At 41.8% G+C, this 24,379-nt stretch overlaps 1 protein-coding gene across 2 annotated transcripts in view; it reads left to right on the top strand.

Annotated features, from left to right (window-relative positions):
• The window catches only part of DDAH1 (dimethylarginine dimethylaminohydrolase 1), a 270,779-nt gene extending 246,620 nt beyond the window's left edge, over window positions 1–24,159 (top strand). Inside the window, exons 5-7 of one of the 2 annotated variants that reach the window (XM_032610649.1) lie at window positions 18,265–18,408; window positions 20,881–21,035; window positions 23,168–24,159. In XM_032610649.1, the coding sequence (XP_032466540.1) occupies window positions 18,265–18,408; window positions 20,881–20,997 (261 nt within the window). In that variant the 3' untranslated portion in view covers window positions 20,998–21,035; window positions 23,168–24,159. Of the gene's footprint in view, window positions 1–18,264; window positions 18,409–20,880 lie in introns of both variants that reach the window. The other variant, XM_032610641.1, reaches the window with a different exon arrangement.
• Window positions 24,160–24,379: the final 220 nt, after the last annotated feature.

Below are 24,379 nucleotides of genomic sequence, written 5' to 3'. Positions count from 1 at the left end.
TTTTTTATTGTTTATAATTTGTATTTTGGTTTATCATTTAAAAACATGTTTTTAGAAAAACCGTTCGAAATTATGTAATCATACTGCCCCTCATTTTGTAAAAGCGACTTACAAAGATGCATGAAGCATAGCAAAATAACATAACGGGAAATGAAAGGGATGTAAAAGGAGAAACAATAATTTAAATTGGAGCCAAGTTTAAGAATGCAAACCATGAATTCTCATTTCCTCTTTATACGTAGGACATTCAGACTTTAAGCTTCCAATCAGTCATCCTTGCTTATATGTTTGAGAACTTCATTGAATTTACGCTCCTATTTAGCAAATCCAATTTGCTCTCCTTCCTTTTAAGTATTCATGATAACTTATACCGTCAGTGTTTTTCATAAGCTCATTGAAGGCTAACCCCCAAATATTGTTTGCCCATGAGAAAGCAAGAGTTACATGAGCCAGGTTTTAAAACTAAAGTTATCCTTGGTACTAACAAAGAAGGTAGAGACTGACTTAAGGTAACTTTCTATGAAAAGCCAACTTCTGCTGGAATTCAGGAACCAAGTCTTGTAAAACCATGAAGTCCCCTGTGTAGGGCAGCGGTTTGCTGGAGCCAGCTTCTACTAGCTTACCAGGGTCAATTGTCACATTTTGGGGAATTTTGACAGCTGGTTGTTAAACACATCCATTATTAAAAATCAGATTACATAAACTTATGATTAAAGAAATTTCATTAAAAACAAAGGTAATAGGGCTTCCCTGGTGGCGCAGTGGTTGGGGGTCCGCCTGCCGGTGCGGGGGACGTGGGTTCGTGTCCCGGTCCAGGAAGATCCCACATGCCACGGAACGGCTGGGCCCGTGAGCCATGGCCGCTGGGCCTGCACGTCCGGAGCCTGTGCTCCGCGACAGGAGAGGCCGCGGCAGTGAGAGGCCCGCGTACCGCAAAAAAAAAAAAAAAAAAAGGTAATAAATATTTAAAACTCATCACTTCCTAATTATATTACTACATTTTTACCATGAGCTGTGCTCTTACAGTTATTTACATCTGTTTATGCGTGTATGGTGATGTTATGTAACAGTGTGCCCATGCACATTCCTTCCCAATGCCATATTCAGATGTCACTTTGGTAACTTGAAATTGCCTATGGTGAGAATGTTTGCACCACAGAAATCAGCAAATCTACAAAACAGGACTTGATTTATCACTTTATTGATTGTCTAGACATAAGAAAGTGATGGGGAAATTTTTAGTCATGCAGATTAAACTTAAAAATGTGGACTTCCCTGGTGGCGCAGTGGTTGAGTGTCCGCCTGCCGATGCACGGGACACGGGTTCGTGCCCCGGTCCGCGAAGATGCCACATGCCGCGGAGCGGCTAGGCCCGTGAGCCATGGCCGCTGAGGCTGCGCGTCTGGAGCCTGTGCTCCGCAGTGGGAGAAGCCACAGCAGTAAGAGGCCCACATACCACAAAAAAAAAAAAAAAAAATGTGTCATGTGTGTAGCCATTACATTGAGGGAAAAATGAGGAAATATTCTTCCAGTATTCAGAAACTACTATGCACTTCAGCAGAGAAGTCCCTCACATCATTGCCAAACAAGTAAAGTTCCAATATATATCTTCATTGTTTCATTTGTCTTACTCATTAGTGTAAACAAAATATCAAACAGCAGCCATGTTGGAACTACAGTGATTTGTCAATTGCAACTATTAGGTTGGCCTCAAACGCACAAGCTCTGCAAAAATCAACAGAAGCATTCTGTGAGAATCAATTGACAATATGAAATTTATAGTCAAGAGTATTGAAATTTTTATTATTATTTATAAATTGTAAAGGATGCTACCCATCCTTTATATCAGTAAAATGTATAATAAACTTCTGTAGGTATATTATGCATATGTTTTCCCCCATATTTACCAGCACACTATTGCCTGGAGCTGAAGATCTCAGGGCACTAAACATATGCTAAAGACTTTTTTGTTCGGCGCCCAGGCTAAGAGTACAGTTAGGTAGAGGGATATAGTTGAAAGTCCCAATGATGATTTTCTTCACACTATTCCAGAAAAAAAGAATGCTCTTTCCTGTGCATAGACTCTTCCCTAACTCCCAGGCAACCCTTTCACAAATGGCCAAGCAGACTGGGTAGAGGATTTTGAATGTCTCAAAGCAAAACAATTACAATTATTGCAAGGAAAATGTTTGAATGTGTGCCTTACTGATGAGATAACCAAGGAATCATTTGCTCATACAGAGACTAAGCATTAATCCACCAGTGGTGGGGTCTGAGTGAACAGGGCTGGTCCTGGGCATCATTGCAAAGTGTGTGTGTTTGGCCATTTCTCATCTCTTACCTTGAAGCTTACCCCGCTACTGCTCTAGAGGTGATAATGCCTCTTCACCCACTGTCTTTTTCCATTCCCAAAGGCTTTGCTCTTCCTTCATCTACTTAAAAAATAGAGTAGCTAGCTCTGGAAACCAACCTATGTAGTCTAGTAGCAAACTCGGATGACTTCAGAGGCCAGACCTTCTCTGTCTAAGATGCACTTAAATGCAAACTTTTCAATATATATGCACGTCAAATAAATTGTATCTACAAGAAAAATTAGCCCACAGGCTGTCAGTTAGTGAGCTCCGAGTCTAATCTTTCAAGGGCTATTGGCAAGGTGGTAGATTGGTGTGAAGTAAAAAGGTGGGCATTTGGAGGCTGACTCACCTGGACCTGAATCCTGGATTTCTGTCTTAACGTGTGACCTTGGAAAAATTACTGAATTATCTGAACCTTGGCTTTCTTATCTGTAAAATGAATTGTTAAAGAAAGAAAGAAGTGAAGATAGATAAACCGTCAATAAAGGGAAGATAGCTCAATAAACATTCCAATTCTTTCTTGCTATTGAATGACCCAGGGGGAAACTGAAAGATCACCCAGCTCCCAATACCCAACGAAGTTAATTTTTGATGATGAGATTTTAGGAGCTGAATTTAGGGTGCAGGTATCTGAAGAAACATAGCCAGGGCATGACCTCAGTAGCCAAGTAGGCAGCTGTCTACTGTACTTATTCAAGACATAAGAATAAGACTGTGGGAGATTTGCTTCTGCTACAGAACTAGTCTTAGAGAAGCATGGCAGGGATAAGAAGGGAAGGTAGGATGCCAGACTTTGCATTTTGGAAGTACTTTGGTCTGATTATTTTCCTCTCCACTCCTTGAGTCAAAAACTTAAATTAGGGCTGTGACTACCCATAGAAGCTCCCCTTGTTCCTTCTGCCCATGCCCTGCTCCCCAGCCCTCTGCAGAGCTCAGAGTGGTCCTGTAAGAGTATGGGGGGTTTTTCCCAGCCTTCCGCAGAAACCACTGTGTTTGAAGATTCCTTCCAGAAATGGTTTATGTGACTTGTGGTTGTAGTCTGAATAGTAGAAGAATTCTTTCCTCTACATTTTCACGTGTGCCATATGATCTGAGTAAAGCAGCAGCTCCAAACATGAGATAATATGTGGAGGAAATGTCATCTAGCTTGGAAGGGAATATTTGGCATTGAAAGTTTGCCCAGATTTAACTAAAAAGAACCATGTAACCTCATTCTTAGGATCACAGCCCATCAATTCAGAGAGGTTGTTTAAAAGACAACCTCTCTCAGGTTATGTTCATTTTGAGCTGATCCATGGAAAAACCATTAAAAAATGAAAACATGATATCAATTCTAGAATGTTATTCATAGCTGTTTGACTCAGCCTTAAAAGGACTGCAAGGACTTGATGCCTGGTGTATTGTCAGACTCTCAATAAACTGTTGATGGATGGGTGGATAAATATATGTATGAATGATTTTAGATATTCAGGAGCAATGAAAAGTGTGCTTGAGCATCATATATTGTATATCTCAACAGAATCTATAATGAGTTGCTTTATTGAGTTGGCTCCATTTTGATACGCTGAGATGAATACATATGTATATTTCATAGGAAGATCAATTATGAGCAAGCCAAAAATGTGCTCTGTTTCCTAAACATCTTTAAATACGTTCTATATAACATTGCTTCGGTATTTGACCAATGCATCCAACATTGTTCTGTGAAACAACATAGCCTGGGAATTTTTTCAGAATAATTGATGTACTACAAAGAAACCATGAGTAACAAGTGGGAGAATGAAACTGCCTTCCAGACTTTTGGATGAGAAAATTCCCAGAAATGTTGGGAACTGCCGGAAATGCCTGGTTGTTAATGCAACTAGCCATGCAAATCATCTTGGGCTGGAAGCCAGACATTTCCCACTCTGTTTTGTGACAGCTCCCCTCTGGGGAGCAAGGCCGGTTCCTCCAAACCAGCAGCTGTGTAACAGACCACCACAACGTGGCCAAGATGATTCTCAGAGCCGTTTCCTTCACGGCTGCATGCCTTCTTCGTTAAAGAGATGCCTCTGTCAGGAGTGAGGCTGACTTTCTTTTTACTGCTAGTTTACCCTTGACCTACCTTAAATTATAGATTATCATCTCCTGAAGGCAGAATCCGTGACCAAGTTACCTTTGCATCTCTTTCCCTTTCCCACCTCCCACTGCCATCGCGCCCGGCCTGAAGGGGGCGCTCCAAGGGGACAGTTGAATTGAACGGAACACCAATTGTATCCAGTCCTGATGATATTCAATAATTACTCTCTTTTACACAAAGTGGAATAACTCCTTTGGGAAATGGCAGAAATCAGAAAAGACATTTAGAGCAGCGACTTAACCTCTCAGATACTCCCCCAAAGCCCTGTAGAACTGCTGCGTGTTACCCGGAGTCCGGGGCCTCTCGGGAACTTGTGGCGTGGGGACGGATTCGCGGTTTTCTCCTTTCCGTGCTGGCTCCCAGCGCAGCCAGAAGCAGGAAGTATAGCCCCCGGTGTTAAAAGAACACTTTACACACAGCTCTGGAGCAATACACCGCCTCCACCCCTTTTTAGGAAAAAATGTTGGGACGTGGAACTAAAGAGCCTAGCAGCCATATTCTCAGAATATTTGAAATGATACTCATCTTTTAACAAAGGCTTCTGTGCATCCACAAAGCGGAAGCAGACCCTGTTCCTCTGCCTCGCGCTGGCTCTGTCCTTGGGAGCCTGAGCTCTTTGAGCTGATGCCCTGCCAGGCGGGCCGGGAGCACATCCTCACGTCCTCGCAGTGCCATTCCAACACCACAGGGGAGAGATGCTAGAGAGACACACAGTCTCCTGAACCTTTTTCTGTGTATTCCCCTCTGGATGGCAAGCACCCTGCATTGTGTATATACGTGCGTCTTCTGAACCCAGCCATAAATAAATGCAAGCTGTCTTATTCAGACAATAACAACATATAAGAGAAAGAAAAACAGTCACTAACAGGAAAAGAAAAACCTGTTCTTTGTCCCAAAAGAGAGAAACCCTTTGTGTTCAGAATAAACACCTTTAGCTTCTTCATGGAAAAAATGTATTTTTTGTTTATTATCTATAGTTACCACTTCCTAAATCCTTTTAGTTTAGAAAGACTACGCCTGACAGAGCTTTTGTATTTTTCTTTCCACAGTTAAGCAGAGCCACTCACTGCTCCACACAGGGTCTGTTCTAGTATTAAAAGTCATTTCTTTTGGCACAGATTTTAACCTGTCTTAAAATGATAACCATGCGGTCTTGATAAATTATTTGAAAAGCTTCTCCTGAGGTGGCTTTGGTGGTTTTGTTAAGACGTTTATTTTAAGAGTATCTCTCAATAGAATTTATCAGTGAATTACTTTATGTATTCCCAGCATTAAATTATTTCTGCTCTAAGAATATTATAACTCCTTTCCTCACAGTGATGAAAAAAATGAAACTATCCTCAAACAGTGCTAGGCTGGGTACCGACCTTATGTCAGTAATTTTTGGAATGTTCCCACCAGAAGTTATAAATTATAAATATAAGGCCCAGAAGAGAGAGAAGCATTAAAGAGTGAGGAAAACAGCAATTAGAGTTTCACATAAATACCATCAACTGGAGAATAACAAATCAAGCACATGGGAGGGGGTGGTATTGTTCAAGCTAGGATGTGGGGAGATGGGAGGGAACATAGAGAGAGCTGAGGGCCGGGTAAATAAAGCACACCAGGAAAAGAAGGATTCAGTGTCCATTATTCCAGAGAAAATGGGCACTTTCTGAGGTAGGTTCCTCTGCAACCTTGGAGATTCTAGTTTGTTCCTTCACTGATAAACAAAAAGTTAGCAGTGATAACATCCTTGATAACACTTCCTCTGGAATGTATAACATTCCATGTTTCTGCTTCATTGTCACCACCGGACATGGATGAGTCAGACTGAGAGGTGGGGAATTTGCTGGGCTGCTCATGGGACCATTGAAGTTATAGTCAAGGCTTATGAGGTGTGGACTGGCTATGCTTCTTTCTCTTTCAGCTCATCTTGTACTAAGAGCCACAGGTGATTTCTTTATCTCAGAACAGGCTATCTTAAGTGTGAGGTTAAAGGGCAAAGCTTGCCAGAACAGTAGATGGGACTGCAGACTGGAAACCTGAACCTTGTTTGTCTGGTCATGCTGTCGTAAAATACTAGTAGCTAATTAAGGGCTTAGTACAGCGCCTAATTATATTCATTATCTTCACTTATCTTTCACAATAAGTATGTCAAAGACTATTATTATCCCAGTTTTATAGATGAGGAAACTAAGAAGTCAAAAAAAAGCTTGAATTTCTATAGCTCACAAAGGATACAGCAGAGACTTAAACCCAGGTCTCTTTCCAGAGTTCACCGTCTTAATGTGTCCCCTCCTACACAACAATGAAGGGAAGCTACTATTATTTTTTTTTTGAAAGCAGCCAAAAGAAAGTCTGCCTAGGATATAATTAAATAGCAATTCATAATAGAGGAGAGCTACTTGTGTCTGGAAAATTTTCTCTTAAACAAGCCTCTTCATATTATTTTCGGGCACATCCATTTTATAAAGAGGGCTAAATTGAATATGTTGTTAATTTGCTTATAATAGTTCTAAATTGTCCATGTCCTTGAATAGATACGAGGTTTCTCAGGCTGGGCTCTAAGGAAGAACCCACCCCACCCGTGGGTGATCCACCCTATGGACCTATCCCCTCAGGGAACAATTTACATTAAAAAGTGCGAAAGAGGGAGACAGGGGAAGATGGCGGAAGAGTAAGACGTGGAGATCGCCTTCCTCCTCACGGATACACCAGAAATACATCTACACGTGGAACAACTCCTACAGAACACCTACTGAAGGCTGGCAGAAGACCTCAGAGCTCCCAAAAGGCAAGAAACTCCCCACGTACCTGGGTAGGGCAAAAGAAAAAAGAAAAAACAGAGACAAAAGAATAAGGACGGCACCTGCACCAGTGGGAGGGAGCTGTGAAGGAGGAAAACTTTCCACACACTAGGAAGCCCCTCCGCGGGCGGAGACTGCGGGAGGCGGAGGGGGGAGCTTCGGGACCGCGGAGAGGTGCACAGCGACGGGTGTGGAGGGCAAAGCGGGGAGATTCCTGCACAGACGATCGGTGCCGACCAGCACTCACCAACCCGAGAGGCTTGTCTGCTCACCCGCCGGGGCGGGCGGGGCTGCGAGCTGAGGCTCGGGTTTCGGTTTTGGACGGAGCGCAGGGAGAGGACTGGGGTTGGCGGCTTGAGCATAGCCTGAAGGGGTTGGTGCGCCACGACTAGCCGGGAGGGAGTTCGGGGAAAAGCCTGCACCGGCCGAAAAGGCAAGAGACTTTTTCTTCCCTCTTTGTTTCCTGGTGCGCGAGGAGAGGGATTTAAGAGCGCTGCTTAAAGGAACTCCAGAGACGGGCGCGAGCCGCGGCTAAAAGCGCGAACCCCAGAGACGGGCGCGAGCCCCCGAGACGGGCGCGAGCCGCGGCGGGAAGCGCGAGCCCCAGAGACGGGCGCGAGCCGCGGCTGAAACCGCGGACCCCAGAGACGGGCGGGAGACGCTGGGGCTGCTGCTGCCGCCACCAGGGGGGCTGTGTGCGAGCACAGGTCACTCTCCGCGCCCCTCTTCCGCGGAGCCTGTACAGGCCGCCACTGCCAGGTTCCCGGGATCCAGGGACAACTTCCCCGGGAGTACGCACGGCGGGTCTCAGGCTGGTGCAGCGTCACGCCGGCCTCTGCCGCAGCGTCACGCCGCCTCTGCCGCTGCAGGCCCGCCCCGCACGCAGTGCCCCTCCTTCCCCCATCCCCCAACCCCCGGCCTGAGTGAGCCGGAGCTCCCGAATCAGCGGCTCCTTTAACCCCGTCCTGTCTGAGCAAAAAACAGACGCCCTCCAGCGATCTGCGCGCAGGGGCTGGGCCGGGTACAAAGCTGAGCTCCTGTGAGCTGTGAGAGCAGGGAGGAGAGGGGGAGGTCTCTCCCGGCAGCCGCGGAGGCGGCGGATTGAAGCTCCACAATCAACTTGATGTGCCCTGCATTGTGGAATACCTGAATAGACAGGGAGTGATCCCAAATTGAAGAGGGGGAATTTAGGAGCGAGATCTGTGATTTTTTTCCCTTTTCCTCTTTTTGTGAATGTGTGCGTGTATGCTTCTGTGTGAGATCTTGTCTGTATACTCTTGCTTCCACCATTTGTCCTAGGGCTCTATCCGTCCATGGTTTTTTTTTAAAAAAAATTTTTTTTTCTTAATAATTAATTTTAATTGTAATAACTTTATTGAACTTTACCTTCGTTCTTTCTTTCTTTCTTTCCTTCCCTCCTTCCCTCCTTTAGACAGTGAATCACCCCAGGTTGAGGGGGTGGTCTCTGGGAGCAGGATTTATGATTTTTCCCCCTTTGCCTCTCTTTGTGAACGTGTATGTGTATGCTTCTGTGTAAGATTTTCTCTGTATAGCTTTGTTTCCAACATTTGTCCTAGGGCTCTATCCGTCCATGGTTTTTTTTAAAAAAAAATTTTTTTTCTTAATAATTAATTTTAATTGTAATAACTTTATTGTACTTTACCTTCGTTCTTTCTTTCTTTCTTTCCTTCCTTCCTTCCCTCCTTTAGACAACGAATCACCCCAAATTGAGGAGGTGGTCTCTGGGAGCAGGATTTATGATTTTTCCCCCTTTGCCTCTCTTTGTGAACGTGTATGTGTATGCTTCTGTGTAAGATTTTCTCTGTATAGCTTTGCTTCCAACATTTGTCCTAGGGCTCTATCCGTCCGTGGTTTTTTAAAAAAAAAATTTTTTTTTCTTAATAATTAATTTTAATTGTAATAACTTTATTGTACTTTACCTTCGTTCTTTCTTTCTTTCTTTCCTTCCTTCCCTCCCTCCTTTAGACAGTGAATCACCCCAGGTTGAGGAGGTGGTCTCTGGGAGCAGGATTTATGATTTTTTCCCCCTTTGCCTCTCTTTGTGAACGTGTATGTGTATGCTTCTGTGTAAGATTTTCTCTGTATAGCTTTGCTTCCAACATTTGTCCTAGGGCTCTATCCGTCCATGGTATTTTTAAAAAAAAATTTTTTTTTCTTAATAATTAATTTTAATTGTAATAACTTTATTGTACTTTACCTTCGTTCTTTCTTTCTTTCCTTCCTTCCTTCCCTCCTTTAGACAGCGAATCACCCCAGGTTGAGGAGGTGGTCTCTGGGAGCAGGATTTATGATTTTTCCCCCTTTGCCTCTCTTTGTGAACACGTATGTGTATGCTTCTGTGTAAGATTTTCTCTGTATAGCTTTGTTTCCAACATTTGTCCTAGGGTTCTATCCGTTCTTTTTTTTTTTTCTTTCTAAATATTTTTTAGTACAATAACTATATTATACTTTATTTTATTTTTACTGTATCTTCTTTCTTTCTGTCTTTTTTCCTTCTTTCCCTCCTTCCTTCCTCCCTTCCTCCCTCCCTCCCTCCCTCCTTTCTTTCCTTCTTTGCTTCTTTCTTCCTTCCTTCCTTTCCTCCTTTCCTTCTTTCTTTCCTCATACTTCTACTAATTCTCTCTACATTTTCTCCTTCTTTCCCTCCTTCCTTCCTTCCTTCCCCCCTCCCTCCCTTTCTTTCCTTCTTTGCTTCTTTCTTCCTTCCTTCCTTTCCTCCTTTCCTTCTTTCTTTCCTCATACTTCTAATTCTCTCTACATTTTCTCCTTCTTTCCCTCCTTCCTTCCTTCCTTCCTCCCTCCCTCCCTCCCTCCTTTCTTTCCTTCTTTGCTTCTTTCTTCCTTCCTTCCTTTCCTCCTTTCCTTCTTTCTTTCCTCATACTTCTAATAATTCTCTCTACTTTTCCTCCCTATTATTCTGAGCCGTGTGGATGAAAGGCTCTTGGTGCTCCAGCCCAGGAGGCAGGGCTCTGCCTCTGAGGTAGGAGAGCCAACTTCAGGACACTGGTCAACAAGAGACCTCCCAGCTCCACATAATATTAAACGGTGGAAATCTCCCAGAGACCTCCATCTTAACACCAGCACCCAGCTTCACTCAACGACCAGCAAGCCACAGTGCTGGACAACCTGTGCCAAACAACTAGCAAAACAGGAACACAACCCCACGCATTAGCAGAGAGGCTGCCTAAAATCATAACAACACCACAGACACCCCAAAACACACCACCAGACGTGAACCTGCCCACTAGAGAGACAAGATCCAGCCTCATCCAGCACAACACAGGCACTAGTCCCCTCCACCAGGAAGCCTACACAACCCGCTGAAACAACCTTAGCCACTGGAGACAGACATCAAAAACAACGGGAACTACGAACGTGCAGCCTGCAAAAAGGAGACCCCAAACACAGTAAGATAAGCAAAATGAGAAGACAGAAAAACACACAGCAGATGAAGGAGCAAGATAAAAACCCACCAGACCTAACAAAGGAAGAGGAAATAGGCAATCTACCTGAAAAAGAATTCAGAATAATGATAGTAAGGATGATCCGAAATCTTGGAAGTAGAATGGACAAAATGCAAGAAACAGTTAACAAGGACCTACAAGAACTAAAGATGAAACAAGCAACGATGAACAACGCAATAAATGAAATTAAAAGTACTCTAGATAGGATCAATAGCAGAATAACTGAGGCAGAAGAACGGATAAGTGACCTGGAAGATAAAGTAGTGGAAATAACTACTGCAGAGCAGAATAAAGAAAAAAGAATGAAAAGAACTGAGGACAGTCTCAGAGAGCTCTGGGACAACATTAAACGCACCAACATTCGAATTATAGGGGTTCCAGAAGAAGAAGAAAAAAAGAAAGGGACTGAGAAAATATTTGAAGAGATTATAGTTGAAAACTTCCCTAATATGGGAAAGGAAATAGTTAATCAAGTCCAGGAAGCACAGAGAGTCCCATACAGGATAAATACAAGGAGAAATACGCCAAGACACATATTAATCAAACTATCAAAAATTAAATACAAAGAAAGCATATTAAAAGCAGCAAGGGAAAAACAACAAATAACACACAAGGGAATCCCCATCAGGTTAACAGCTGATCTCTCAGCAGAAACCCTACAAGCCAGAAGGGAGTGGCAGGACATACTGAAAGTGATGAAGGAGAAAAACCTGCAACCAAGACTACTCTACCCAGCAAGGATCTCATTCAGATTTGATGGAGAAATTAAAACCTTTACAGACAAGCAAAAGCTGAGAGAGTTCAGCACCACCAAACCAGCTTTACAACAAATGCTAAAGGAACTTCTCTAGATAAGAAATGCAAAAGAAGGAAACGACCTATAATAACGAACCCAAAACAATATAGAAAATGGGAATAGGAACATACATATCGATAATTACCTTAAATGTAAATGGACTAAATGCTCCCACCAAAAGACACAGATTGGCTGAATGGATACAAAAACAAGACCCTTATATATGCTGTCTACAAGAGACCCACCTCAGACCTAGAGACACATACAGACTGAAAGTAAGGGGATGGAGAAAGATATTCCATGCAAATGGAAACCAAAAGAAAGGTGGAGTAGCAATTCTCATATCAGACAAAATAGACTTTAAAATAAGGACTATTAAAAGGGATAAAGAAGGACACTACATAATGATCAAGGGATCAATCCAAGAAGAAGATATAACAATTGTAAATATTTATGCACCCAACATAGGAGCACCTCAATACGTAAGGCAAATACTAACAGCCATAAAAGGGGAAATTGACAGTAACACATTCATAGTAGGGGACTTTAACACCCCACTTTCACCCATGGACAGATCATCCAAAATGAAAATAAATAAGGAAACACAAGCTTTAAATGATACATTAAACAAGATGGACTTAATTGATATTTATAGGACACTCCATCCAAAAACAACAGAATACACATTTTTCTCAAGTGCTCATGGAACATTCTCCAGGATAGATCATATCTTGGGTCACAAATCAAGCCTTGGTAAATTTAAGAAAATTGAAATTGTATCAAGTATCTTTTCTGACCACAACGCCATGAGACTAGATATCAATTACAGGAAAAGATCTGTAAAATATACAAACACATGGAGGCTAAACAATACACTACTTAATAATGAAGTGATCACTGAAGAAATCAAAGAGGAAATAAAAAAATACCTAGAAGCAAATGACAATGGAGACACAACGACCCAAAACCTATGGGATGCAGCAAAAGCAGTTCTAAGGGGGAAGTTTATAGCAATACAAGCCCACCTTAAGAAGCAGGAAACATCTCGAATAAACAACCTAACCTTGCACCTCAAGCAATTAGAGAAAGAAGAACAAAAAAGCCCCAAAGCTAGCAGAAGGAAAGAAATCATAAAAATCAGATCAGAAATAAATGAAAAAGAAACGAAGGAAACGATAGCAAAGATCAATAAAACTAAAAGCTGGTTCTTTGAGAAGATAAACAAAATAGATAAACCACTAGCCAGACTCATCAAGAAAAAAAGGGAGAAGACTCAAATCAATAGAATTAGAAATGAGAAAGGAGAAATAACAACTGACACTGCAGAAATAAAAAAAATCATGAGAGATTACTACAAGCAACTCTATGCCAATAAAATGGACAATCTGGAAGAAATGGACAAATTCTTAGAAATGCACAACCTGCCAAGACTGAATCAGGAAGAAATAGAAAATATGAACAGACCAATCACAAGCACTGAAATTGAAACTGTGATTTAAAATCTTCCAACAAACAAAAGCCCAGGACCAGATGGCTTCACAGGTGAATTCTATCAAACGTTTAGAGAAGAGCTAACACCTATCCTTCTCGAACTCTTCCAAAATATAGCAGAGGGAGGAACACTCCCAAACTCCTTCTATGAGGCCACCATCACCTTGATACCAAAACCAGACAAGGATGTCACAAAGAAAGAAAACTACAGGCCAATATCACTGATGAACATAGATGCAAAAATCCTCAACAAAATACTAGCAAACAGAATCCAACAGCACATTAAAAGGATCATACACCATGATCAAGTGGGGTTTATTCCAGGAATGCAAGGATTCTTCAATATACGCAAATCTATCAATGTGATAAACCATATTAACAAATTGAAGGAGAAAAACCATATGATCATCTCAATAGATGCAGAGAAAGCTTTCGACAAAATTCAACACCCATTTATGATAAAAACCCTCCAGAAAGTAGGCATAGAGGGAACTTTCCTCAACATAATAAAGACCATATATGACAAGCCCACAGCAAACATCATCCTCAATGGTGAAAAACTGAAAGCATTTCCACTAAGATCAGGAACAAGACAAGGTTGCCCACTCTCACCACTCTTATTCAACATAGTTTTGGAAGTTTTAGCCACAGCAATCAGAGAAGAAAAGGAAATAAAAGGAATCCAAATCGGAAAAGAAGTAAAGCTGTCACTGTTTGCAGATGACATGATACTATACATAGAGAATCCTAAAGATGCTACCAGAAAACTACTAGAGCTAATCAATGAATTTGGTAAAGTAGCAGGATACAAAATTAATGCACAGAAATCTCTGGCATTCCTATATACTAATGATGAAAAATCTGAAAGTGAAATCAAGAAAACACTCCCATTTACCATTGCAACAAAAAGAATAAAATATCTAGGAATAAACCTACCTAAGGATACGAAAGACCTGTATGCAGAAAATTATAAGACACTGATGAAAGAAATTAAAGATGATACAAATAGATGGAGAGATATACCATGTTCTTGGATGGGAAGAATCAACATTGTGAAAATGACTCTACTACCCAAAGCAATCTACAGATTCAATGCAATCCCTATCAAACTACCACTGGCATTTTTCACAGAACTAGAACAAAAAATTTCACAATTTGTATGGAAACACAAAAGACCCCGAATAGCCAAAGCAATCTTGAGAACGAGAAAAGGAGCTGGAGGAATCAGGCTCCCTGACTTCAGACTATACTACAAAGCTACAGTAATCAAGACAGTATGGTACTGGCACAAAAACAGAAAGATAGATCAGTGGAACAGGATAGAAAGCCCAGAGATAAACCCACGCACATATGGACACCTTATCTTTGATAAAGGAGGCAGGAATGTACAGTGGAGAAAGGACAGCCTCTTCAATAAATGGTGCTGGGAAAACTGGACAGGTACATGTAAAAGTATGAGATTAGATCACTCCCTAACACCATACACAAAAATAAGCTCAAAATGGATTAAAGACCTAAATGTAAGGCCAGAAACTATCAAACTCTTAGAGGGAAACATAGGAAGAACACTCTATGACATAAATCATAGCAAGATCCTTTCTGACCCACCTCCTAGAGTAATGGAAATAAAAACAAAAATAAACAAATGGGACCTAATGAAACTTCAAAGCTTTTGCACAGCAAAGGAAACCATAATCAAGACGAAAAGACAACCCTCAGAATGGGAGAAAACATTTGCAAATGAAGCAACTGACAAAGGATTAATCTCCAAAATTTACAAGCAGCTCATGCAGCTCAATAACAAAAAAACAAACAACCCCATCCAAAAATGGGCAGAAGACCTAAACAGACATTTCTCCAAAGAAGATATACAGAATGCCAACAAACACATGAAAGAATGCTCAACATCATTAATCATTAGAGAAATGCAAATCAAAACTACAATGAGATATCATCTCACACCAGTCAGAATGGCCATCATCAAAAAATCTAGAAACAATAAATGCTGGAGAGGGTGTGGAGAAAAGGGGACACTCTTGCACTGCTGGTGGGAATGTGAATTGGTTCAGCCACTATGGAGAACAGTATGGAGGTTCCTTAAAAAACTACAAATAGAATTACCATATGACCCAGCAATCCCACTACTGGGCATATACCCTGAGAAAACCAAAATTCAAAAAGAGTCATGTACCAAAATGTTCATTGCAGCTCTATTTACAATAGCCCGGAGATGGAAAGAACCTAAGCGCCCATCATCAGACGAATGGATAAAGAAGATGTGGCACATATACACAATGGAATATTACTCAGCCTTAAAAAGAAATGAAATTGAGTTATTTGTAATGAGATGGATAGACCTAGAGTCTGTCATACAGAGTGAAGTAAGTCAGAAAGAAAAAGACAAATACCGTATGCTAACACATATATATGGAATTTAAGGGAAAAAAATGTCATGAAGAACCTAGGGATAAGACAGGAATAGAGGCGCAGACCTACTGGAGAACGGACTTGAGGATATGGGGAGGGGGAAGGGTGAGTTTTGACAGGGCGAGAGAGAGTCATGGACATATACACACTAACAAACGTAGTAAGGTAGATAGCTAGGGGGAAGCAGCCGCAAGGCACAGGGATATTAGCTCGGGGCTTTGGGACAGCCTGGAGGGGTGGGATGGGGAGAGTGGGAGGGAGGGAGACGCAAGAGGGAAGACACATGGGAGCATATGTATATGTATAGCTGATTCACTTTGTTATAAAGCAGAAACTAACACACTATTGTAAAGCAATGATACCCCAATAAAGATGTTAAAAAGATGCTTCCCTGGTGGCGCAGCGGTTGAGAATCTGCCTGCTAATGCAGGGGACACGGGTTCGAGCCCTGTTCTGGGAGGATCCCACATGCCGCGGAGCGACTAGGCCCGTGAACCACACAACTACTGAGCCTGCGCGTCTGGAGCCTGTGCTCTGCAACAAGAGAGGCCGCGATAGTGAGAGGCCCGCGCACCGTGATGAAGAGTGGCCCCCGCTTGCCACAACTAGAGAAAGCCCTACGCACAGAAATGAAGATCCAACACAGCAAAAATAAATAAATAAATCAAATAGAGCCCAGTAATTCCTGAAAAGTCTAGATAAACAACTTCAATAAACAGTCACAGGTTCTTAAAAAAAAAAAAAAAAAGTGCGAAAGAGATGTCCAGTCAAGTCGAAACTGTACCGTGTCATAACAGGATTACACACAAAAAGAGAATGAATGGTACCATGATTAATTTTGACCATAAATTTAAAGTACCAAATAAGTGTGAAAAAGTAGATGATATGGTAGTTTGTAGGAGAGAGATTTTGCTGCAGCTCTGGAAGTCAAGAAAGAGCAAAGTGAGATGATTAATAAAGTTTTGAGTTGCACAGGTCTGGGTTTAAATCTACCATTATGACCTTGAGCTAGTTATTTGACCTCTCTCAGTCCAACTTCTTCATCTGTAAAATGGGAATTTGGGGATTCAGTAATAAATGTAAAATGTTTAGCATGGTGCTCTGCCTGTTCTTATTGTAATATAATTGTCTATTTGTCTGACAGTCTCCTCCATTAGCCTGTGACCTCTTCAAAAACTGGATTTATGTCTGTTTATCTTTGTGTCTCTGAGCCTTTGATGTAGTGCTTAAGCTCATCCCCACTCCTGTTGTTTCCTTCTCTGTGAAGGATATTCCATTATCATATTATTCCTGGTTTCTGTCTGCTCTTGACATATTCCCCACTTGGAGAAGAGAATGGATTACCTGATTGGTGAGTCAAGAAGGCCTTACCATCTGTACTCTTCACATCCTCTTGGGAGTGGAGTTTCTGCAGGGAGCGTGGCGTCTCTTCTGCTCTTACACACCGTAAATCTTACTGTTCAGTGCCTCCATGACTTAGTAGACAAGAGACCTAACTCTGGGGTCCTATAATATGAGGCCCATTTCCACACAAATCTTGAGGGGCAAAGGAAGACCTAGCTGGAAAGATAGATTAGAACCAGACAGTGAAAAGATCTTCTTATACCTCCATGGCATGACATTTTGGCAGATTCCTTAAAACATATAGATAATGATAACGAATAGAAAGAGGTCTACATGAGTAAGCCCAAAATCATACTTGTTTTTGTTTTTAATGTTTGGATATTTTTGGCGTGGGGGAGGGGTGCAGGGGAATGGGGAATGTTGTTCTTTGCATTTTTGTTTTAATTTGTTGAGGGGCTGAAGATGAGATATCAATATTTTAAGTTCTTTGCAGAATTCATTTTTGTCTTACTTTAAGTTATTTTATACTAAGGTACTAATAAACCCTTCATTTGATGAATGGACCTGCTAAGTCAGTTTTTCTCCAAGTGTGGTCCAGGGACCATCTGCCTCAGAATTACCTGGAGGGCTCCAGAATACAAATTACTATGCCTCACCTCAAACCTGCCAAACCAGAATCATGCCAAGGGGGCATGGCCTTGGAATATGATTTTAACATTCTCCCCAAGGGATTTTTATGTTCATTGTATTAAGGGCAGCACCTGCCAAAAGACAAATGAATTCAATTTAAATGTACCTAGAAGAGGAAATTATGTTTGTGTGTGTGTGTGTGTGTGTGTGTGTGTGTGTGTGTGTGTGTGCAGTTATTGCTAAATCAGTTAACTGACCATTCTGATTACTGCTACCGACCGTTCTGATTACTGCTATGATCCTTTTTCCCTATAGACCAGAGCAGCCCTGCTTACTCAGCTGAGGATGTCATCAAAACCCCAGCTGGGCCTTTTGTCTATGTGTCTTTCTGATAGATCTTATGAAAAAAATAATCGTTTTAAAACCCTTAAAAACTTAGAGACTGGGCTTCCCTGGTGGCGCAGTGGTTGAGAGTCCGCCTGCTGATGCAGGGGACGCGGGTTTGTGCCCCGGTCCGGGAAGATCCCATGTGCCGCGGAGTGGCTGGGCCCGTGAGCCATGGCCGCTGAGCCTGCGCATCCGGAAAACTTAGAGACAAACACATACTTTTGAAAGAACAAGAAGAACCCTTACAATTCTTCCAGAGAATCGTAGCTACATCCAGTTTTCCTCTTCTGGTTCTAAGTGTCTAGAGGTAATAGACGGGAACTTCAACACAGAGGAACATTCTTAGGTACGGATTGCAAGCTTTTATCCCACCACACTGCCCTCCTTCTGTTGGCAAGTGTGGGAGACGCTCTGCTTAGGCCTGCTTTGTTTCTCGTTGTAGATCATGCAACAGATGAGTGACCACCGCTACGACAAACTCACTGTGCCTGATGACACGGCCGCAAACTGCTTATATCTAAATATCCCCAATAAAGGCCACGTCTTGCTGCACCGAACCCCAGAAGAGTATCCAGAAAGTGCAAAGGTAAAAAAGAAAGTCCTTCCTGCCACAGCAGCTGAGTAGGCCTCCCTTTGCAGCCTTCCTGCCTAGGGATTTTTTTCACAATAGAGTGACAAATAACAGGGCTTCCTTTTCCCCTATACACATCATTAGGAAAGCCAAAAGGATAACATAATTTATTTATTTATTTTCATATGATTTTTTAAACATCTTTATTGGAGTATAATTGCTTTACAATGGTGTGTTAGTCTCTGCTTTATAACCAAGCGAATCAGTTATACGTATACATATGATCCCATATCTCTTCCTTCTTGCGTCTCCCTCCCTCCCACCCTCCCTATCCCACCCCTCAGAATGGGAGAAAATATTTGTAAATGAAGCAACTGACAAAGGATTAATCTCCAAAATGTACAAGGATAACATAATTTAGGGCCGAAGGAAAGTTTATTTAACTCGCTCTTCTCGTTAGTGTCATTGGTCACTAATGCATGCGAAGTAATTGAGATGATCATGCCTGGTATTCAGACCTTTTCAAATGAGTATTTGGATCTCCCAAGTCTGTGCTCCAGCTCTGATTAAATGTACTTCCTGACACTGACATGCTCATTAGGCATAGAGACCTACAATTAGATGGCCAACTGCTCATTGTTTTCTGACAAATCTAAGCTGCCACTCATCAGAGGGTCATTTGTTTCTTCAGTCAGAGAAGTAGGAATGACCCAAAGAGAAGGGTGCTCAAAAGCAGGGGCTACGCATCCTAGGCAACAAAGGCCTGAAAGGATAGAACAAGAAGAAATATAAATACAGCACACTTGGAACCAGCCAACTGGTCCCTCCAAGCAGCTCTGCATTTATGTGCCAGCCAGGGAATTGCCCCCTCCGTATGGAATTCCTTCCTGGTCTGAGAAAATCTTCCCAGTCTTTCAGGGCACTCTGCCAGTCTCATCTGTATACTTTGGTAATTTCAATTTAATCATACCAAGCAGATTAAGGGTGTTGGTCCATAGATCCTTCAAGTGTTCATATCTTTTTTAGGCATTTCAGTATGTTCATCTCTGTCCAGAGGAGCAAGATATTGATAGTAAGCATTACAGAAGAGTCTTAGTAACCACTGATCTCTCTCTCTTTTTTTTAAATCTTAAGCTTTAAAACTTTTAGGAAATAGTTTATGCTACCTTTTAAATATGCAGTACTGTATAATTACTAGGCTTATCCTCCTAGTCAGGAAGGATCCCCCTCAGCAGATTAAAAAGAGAGCAGGGGAAGAGGATAAATAGATAATTTTTTTTTCTTCTTCCATGGCTGAAAATGTGAACCTGAGGAAAATATAGGACCCCTGACCCCCTGGACTGGGGCTTAACCAGCTCTCAGATGAATAGTGGGTCTCACAATTTAATGTGCATCAGGGTTGTTAAAAATACAGGTTCCTAGACCTCCCCACCTTAGAATCTGCAATGTCAGTAAGCACCCTGGTCACTGAACTCACTTGAAGAAACACAGCTCTGGATCATTCGTACCCCTTCAGCCACATCAATCATCCGATAACAAGATGATCGTTAACTGCTTCTGAATTCGGCCCTGGGTCTACCACCAGAAACAGTAACATCATGTTTATTGAGCGCTTCCCCTGTGCCAGGCACACCGCATGTACTGTCTTATTCATTCCTTACAGCAGCCCTGTGAGGGTGCTATTATTACTCCAATCTTACAGAGAAATAATCCCAAGGGGATGCCACTTGACCGAAATTACACTTGGAGCAGTAAGTTGGCAGAACTGGGGCTGGAACCCAACTCTGTGTGGTTCCAGCACTCTTAATTAACCACTGTACCAAAGTACATCCTACAGAGGCATGGTAGATTGTTTTTAGGCAGTGTGTTTTCAAGTGATTTTGCCTTTTTTTTAAAAAAAAAAGTTCTTTGTTTTATCATCACAGAAAAAATCTGTGGACTGTTAATTTGAAGGTTTGACACATGCTTTCTTTCTATTCGTGTCAAAAGGTGCTCTAAAATTCACACACCTGTAATTTAAAAGCAGTTTGACTTGAAATCCTTCACTTAAATTATACTTTGTCAAGTTTTTCCAATGGTCTTATTAAGGAAAGGAACACTGTAGTTGAGAGGGTTTTGAAGCGTGGAGAGAGAGTCATACTCAGCCTGTAAACACGTCCACCAACTTTCAGATATCACTTAATCTAGCAATGACAAGGGCAGAGTAAAGGCCTTTCTAGTAACAACCACATTTCTGACACATCTTCGGCTTTGAGGTTAGAGCATAGAGCTAGTGGTTAACCAATGCTGCTAGCTCTCTGAGTATCGCTGTAGGCATGTGTGTGGTCTTGGTTCCATGCATATCTTGGGGTTCAATGGGTGAAAAGCCTAAACTTACAAGCTAAATGAATCCTCTACCCCAGGTGGAGGGGGTGGGCCTGGGGGCCAGGGAAGACAGAGGCAGAAACATAAGCCTTCTTCTCTACTTTTCCTTGATTCCTCCCGCAGGTTTATGAAAAGCTGAAGGACCATATGCTGATCCCCGTGAGCCATTCGGAAATGGAAAAGGTGGACGGGCTGCTGACCTGCTGCTCGATTTTAATTAACAAGAAAGTAGACTCCTGAGTCGCAGTCCCTCCCTTGTTGCCGGCAGTACTGCACTTGTAAGGCCGATAACTGTACCCATCCCTACCGTTTTCATTGACAATCTCTTATGCCACTCTGCTACTAACACTGGTCTACAATTCTAAATTTAATTGCTTCGTTCTGCACCTCCCCCAGCCCCTCCCCTCGAGGTGGTACCTAAACTGTGGATTTGCTCAATGAATTAAGCAATCTAGAAAATATAGAGCTAATGAATTATTCAAATGTGATTAATAATTGTAAGGAAACACTCATTTTAGTGTTTGTGTTATCGGTGTGAAAATTGTTTACTTGCCAATATAAACCGAAGAATGTCTTTTTGATCAGTCAGCTAAGCTGGATTTTCTTTCTGTATATCATTAATTATCTTTGGCTCCTATGAAATTCCCTGGTCTGTGGATCCTCCTCCTTTCCCTCTTTGTTTCCATCTGAAGTATGAAAACTTTCCCACTTCTATCACAGTCACCTTGACCTTGGGTAGAATCCGGGGTCTCGCCTTCTGTACATCTCCCTGCAGGTCGACCCTGTCTGCCGGTAGTCTTTCTGCCTCACCGCTACATCTGCCGCCACCACCACTTACCCGCAGAGGGTCAAACAAACAGGCCTCTCAGCAGAACCGTGACCAAAATCAGAGCGGCTGTTTAGGGGGGAGTTCACTGCACAGAGGCACATCCCAGTGGGGTTTGCCCCAGAGATCTAAATTCTAGAAGAAGTAGGGCACCACACCTAGGAAGGTGAATTCAGCACCAGTTGGTTGCTAGGGAGTTGCAGGTCAGGAAGCTTGGACACACCCCATGAGTACAACACTTTAGAAAGTCTTTAAGTCACATTCCATGAATTTTTGCTTTATTACTGGCCATATACAGACCTGGGGGAATAGACTTATTTTTTTCTTTCAATTTACTTTCATTTCCCCCCATTGTGACTCACCCTGTTTCCAGGCTTCTACCCCTTAATCTACAGTTATTTTTTTGCTGACCTACAGAGTTATTTCTTTCAAAAGAGACATTACATCTAAAAATGATTATTGATGGTCTAGTGCGAGCCAGATGGAGCATGTTCAGGAAGTGATAGGCTTGGTGCTTGAAATCAGCCGCAGACAATGGACAATTCTACTTTGAAATATCCGTGAATATTTACTGTGGAATTCAATTAAAACTTCTCTCCTCTGTAGCCTTCCAATTACACAACCTTAAACTGACACGAATCTCTTAACAAAGAACAATGCCGCAGTGAAGGGAGAGATGGTTGTCTTTTACTTAAATGAAAGAATCGGTCTTTTAGCAGACCAGGGAAATGGTACTTTCCAAGGAATGGTGACTGATCCAGGCATGTTATCAAACTTCCCAGTCATCTCCACCTTTCCTGTATTGCCTATGGCTAAGATTAAGATTCAGGGAGTTTAAGGAATGCTACTTCACGTCTTGCTAGGCTCACCTAAGGTGTCTGTAATCAGACATTCCTCATGTTTGGTGACCAAGAGAGAATACCTTCATTCATTTCATCTCCCCCTGAACCAATGGAAGTGAGAAACCTCTGAGCAAACCAAGACAACCTTAACTACTATTTTTTTCGTTTATTCGATCATTTTATGTCAGACTTAGAAGAAGTTCCTTCTCCTCCTTCTTTTTCTTTTTGCTTGACTTTAATATTCATATCACGTTCAGATATCTAATTTCATGCATCCTATGACTGAAACGTATCTTGGTCACTGGCATACTTCCAACTGTCTCATCATGGGTGAATAATATGTTTTTACCACAGAGAGAATGAATGTTACCCACATGCCCAAGTTAATAAAGAAAAATTGTCCTCAGTAGTTATGGTTGCCCTTTGGGGTTAAATCCGGCCCTATGCTGGCAAGAACAGAAATCCTTCCTCAAAAACAACCACAGGAAAACTCACTCAATCAGCCACTTCAGTCTTAATAGTACAGCTAACTGGCATATAATTTCCAATATCTTTATTTCTAGCTTTCCACACTAGAGAACTGTTCTCTATTATGTTTAGAAAATTGCAAGTGAATCAATTTTTCTTTTGAACCATTTGTTCTACAGAAGGCTGTTTTCACTTTTCCTTTTCTTTTCATCGTTCCATCTTTCCTTCTCTTTGTCTCAAGAAATCACTTAGAATCTATGTGCCTCTTCTACAGAATCTTATTCTGCACTGCTACATCACCGACAAGGCTGGCTTCTTTGGACTCTGTCTGTGATATGCTGATGTGAAAACCTACAGTATTTGCAGCATAGAAGTAGTATTCCTTTGGTGTGCTCATCGGCATCACGTTATCTTTGAAGAGGAAAGACAACCCGCTACCCCGTTACCTAGGTTCCCCTCTCGTCCATTGTGATTTATAAGGAAAAGCTAACAGAAACTGCTTTTTGACGTTATAAAGACATTAGAGATTGTATTTAAGTAAATAAAAGTTGAGTCAGAATCACTTGGTCAGTAAGATTCAACTTACTAAGGACCATATAGAGAAAGTACATGATTTAGCATGACTTCTTCAACTGTGATGACTTGCTATAGAAATCAGCAGGCAGATCTCTCTCCTGTGTATTGATTGCTCTTTTAAGCTACTGTGAAGAGGCTACTAAGGCCATCTCTTCATCTAGAAGGGGAGAAATAGTCTGTAGATGAACAATGTGACTTATTTAGAGTTGCATGTTAGTCTTCCTGATTATTTACTCCTTTACATTCTACAGAACTCAGACATGATTTCCACATGGTGTTAGATTCGTGCATTTTATCGTACTGACCATCCTGTTACAGCCAGTGTATGGTTATCCACTCTGTGTGCCAAAACCAGTCATGCCTTTCACGGTCCTTTAGTCCAGAGAAATTCTGCACTGATTTTAGTCTCTTGCTGTACTGATCCTACAAGTATACCAATCACGATGGAATAAAGCGTGAGTTGTACTGTGATCAATAGCCTATGTCTCTTTCTTGCAATAGCCTATGTCTCTTTCTTGCAATAGCCTTGTCTCTTTCTGCTGTGGTGAATGAAGTCACCATTTCTTTGCTACCAGAGGTGGGAAGTTTTTGTTTTTGTTTTCTCTTGTCCTATAAGCTATGGAATTAGAAATACTTACCTGTAAGTCAACTGCTATCAAAAGCTTGGATTAAAATGATAATCAAAGGATACTTCATACTTCTGGTGCTTTAAAAGTATGCATACTATCCACGTGTGGTCAGGAGATCTTGATTTCACATATGTTCCTCCTCAAAAAGGCTTCCCTTGTTCCTTTGACTCCTGCCGTCAGCACATTATAATATGGCTCAGTTATGGAGACAGTTGAAAGATGTTTTCCTGTGTTCATGCAGGAGTTTGCTTTTTGTTTTTGTTTATTTTATAGTAAGAGAT

This window comes from Phocoena sinus, chromosome 1 (genome assembly GCF_008692025.1).
Source record: "Phocoena sinus isolate mPhoSin1 chromosome 1, mPhoSin1.pri, whole genome shotgun sequence".
Classification (NCBI taxonomy): Eukaryota; Metazoa; Chordata; class Mammalia; order Artiodactyla; family Phocoenidae; genus Phocoena; species Phocoena sinus.
Note: the sequence above shows the minus strand (reverse complement) of the source record. Positions and strands in the feature narration are given on the sequence as shown.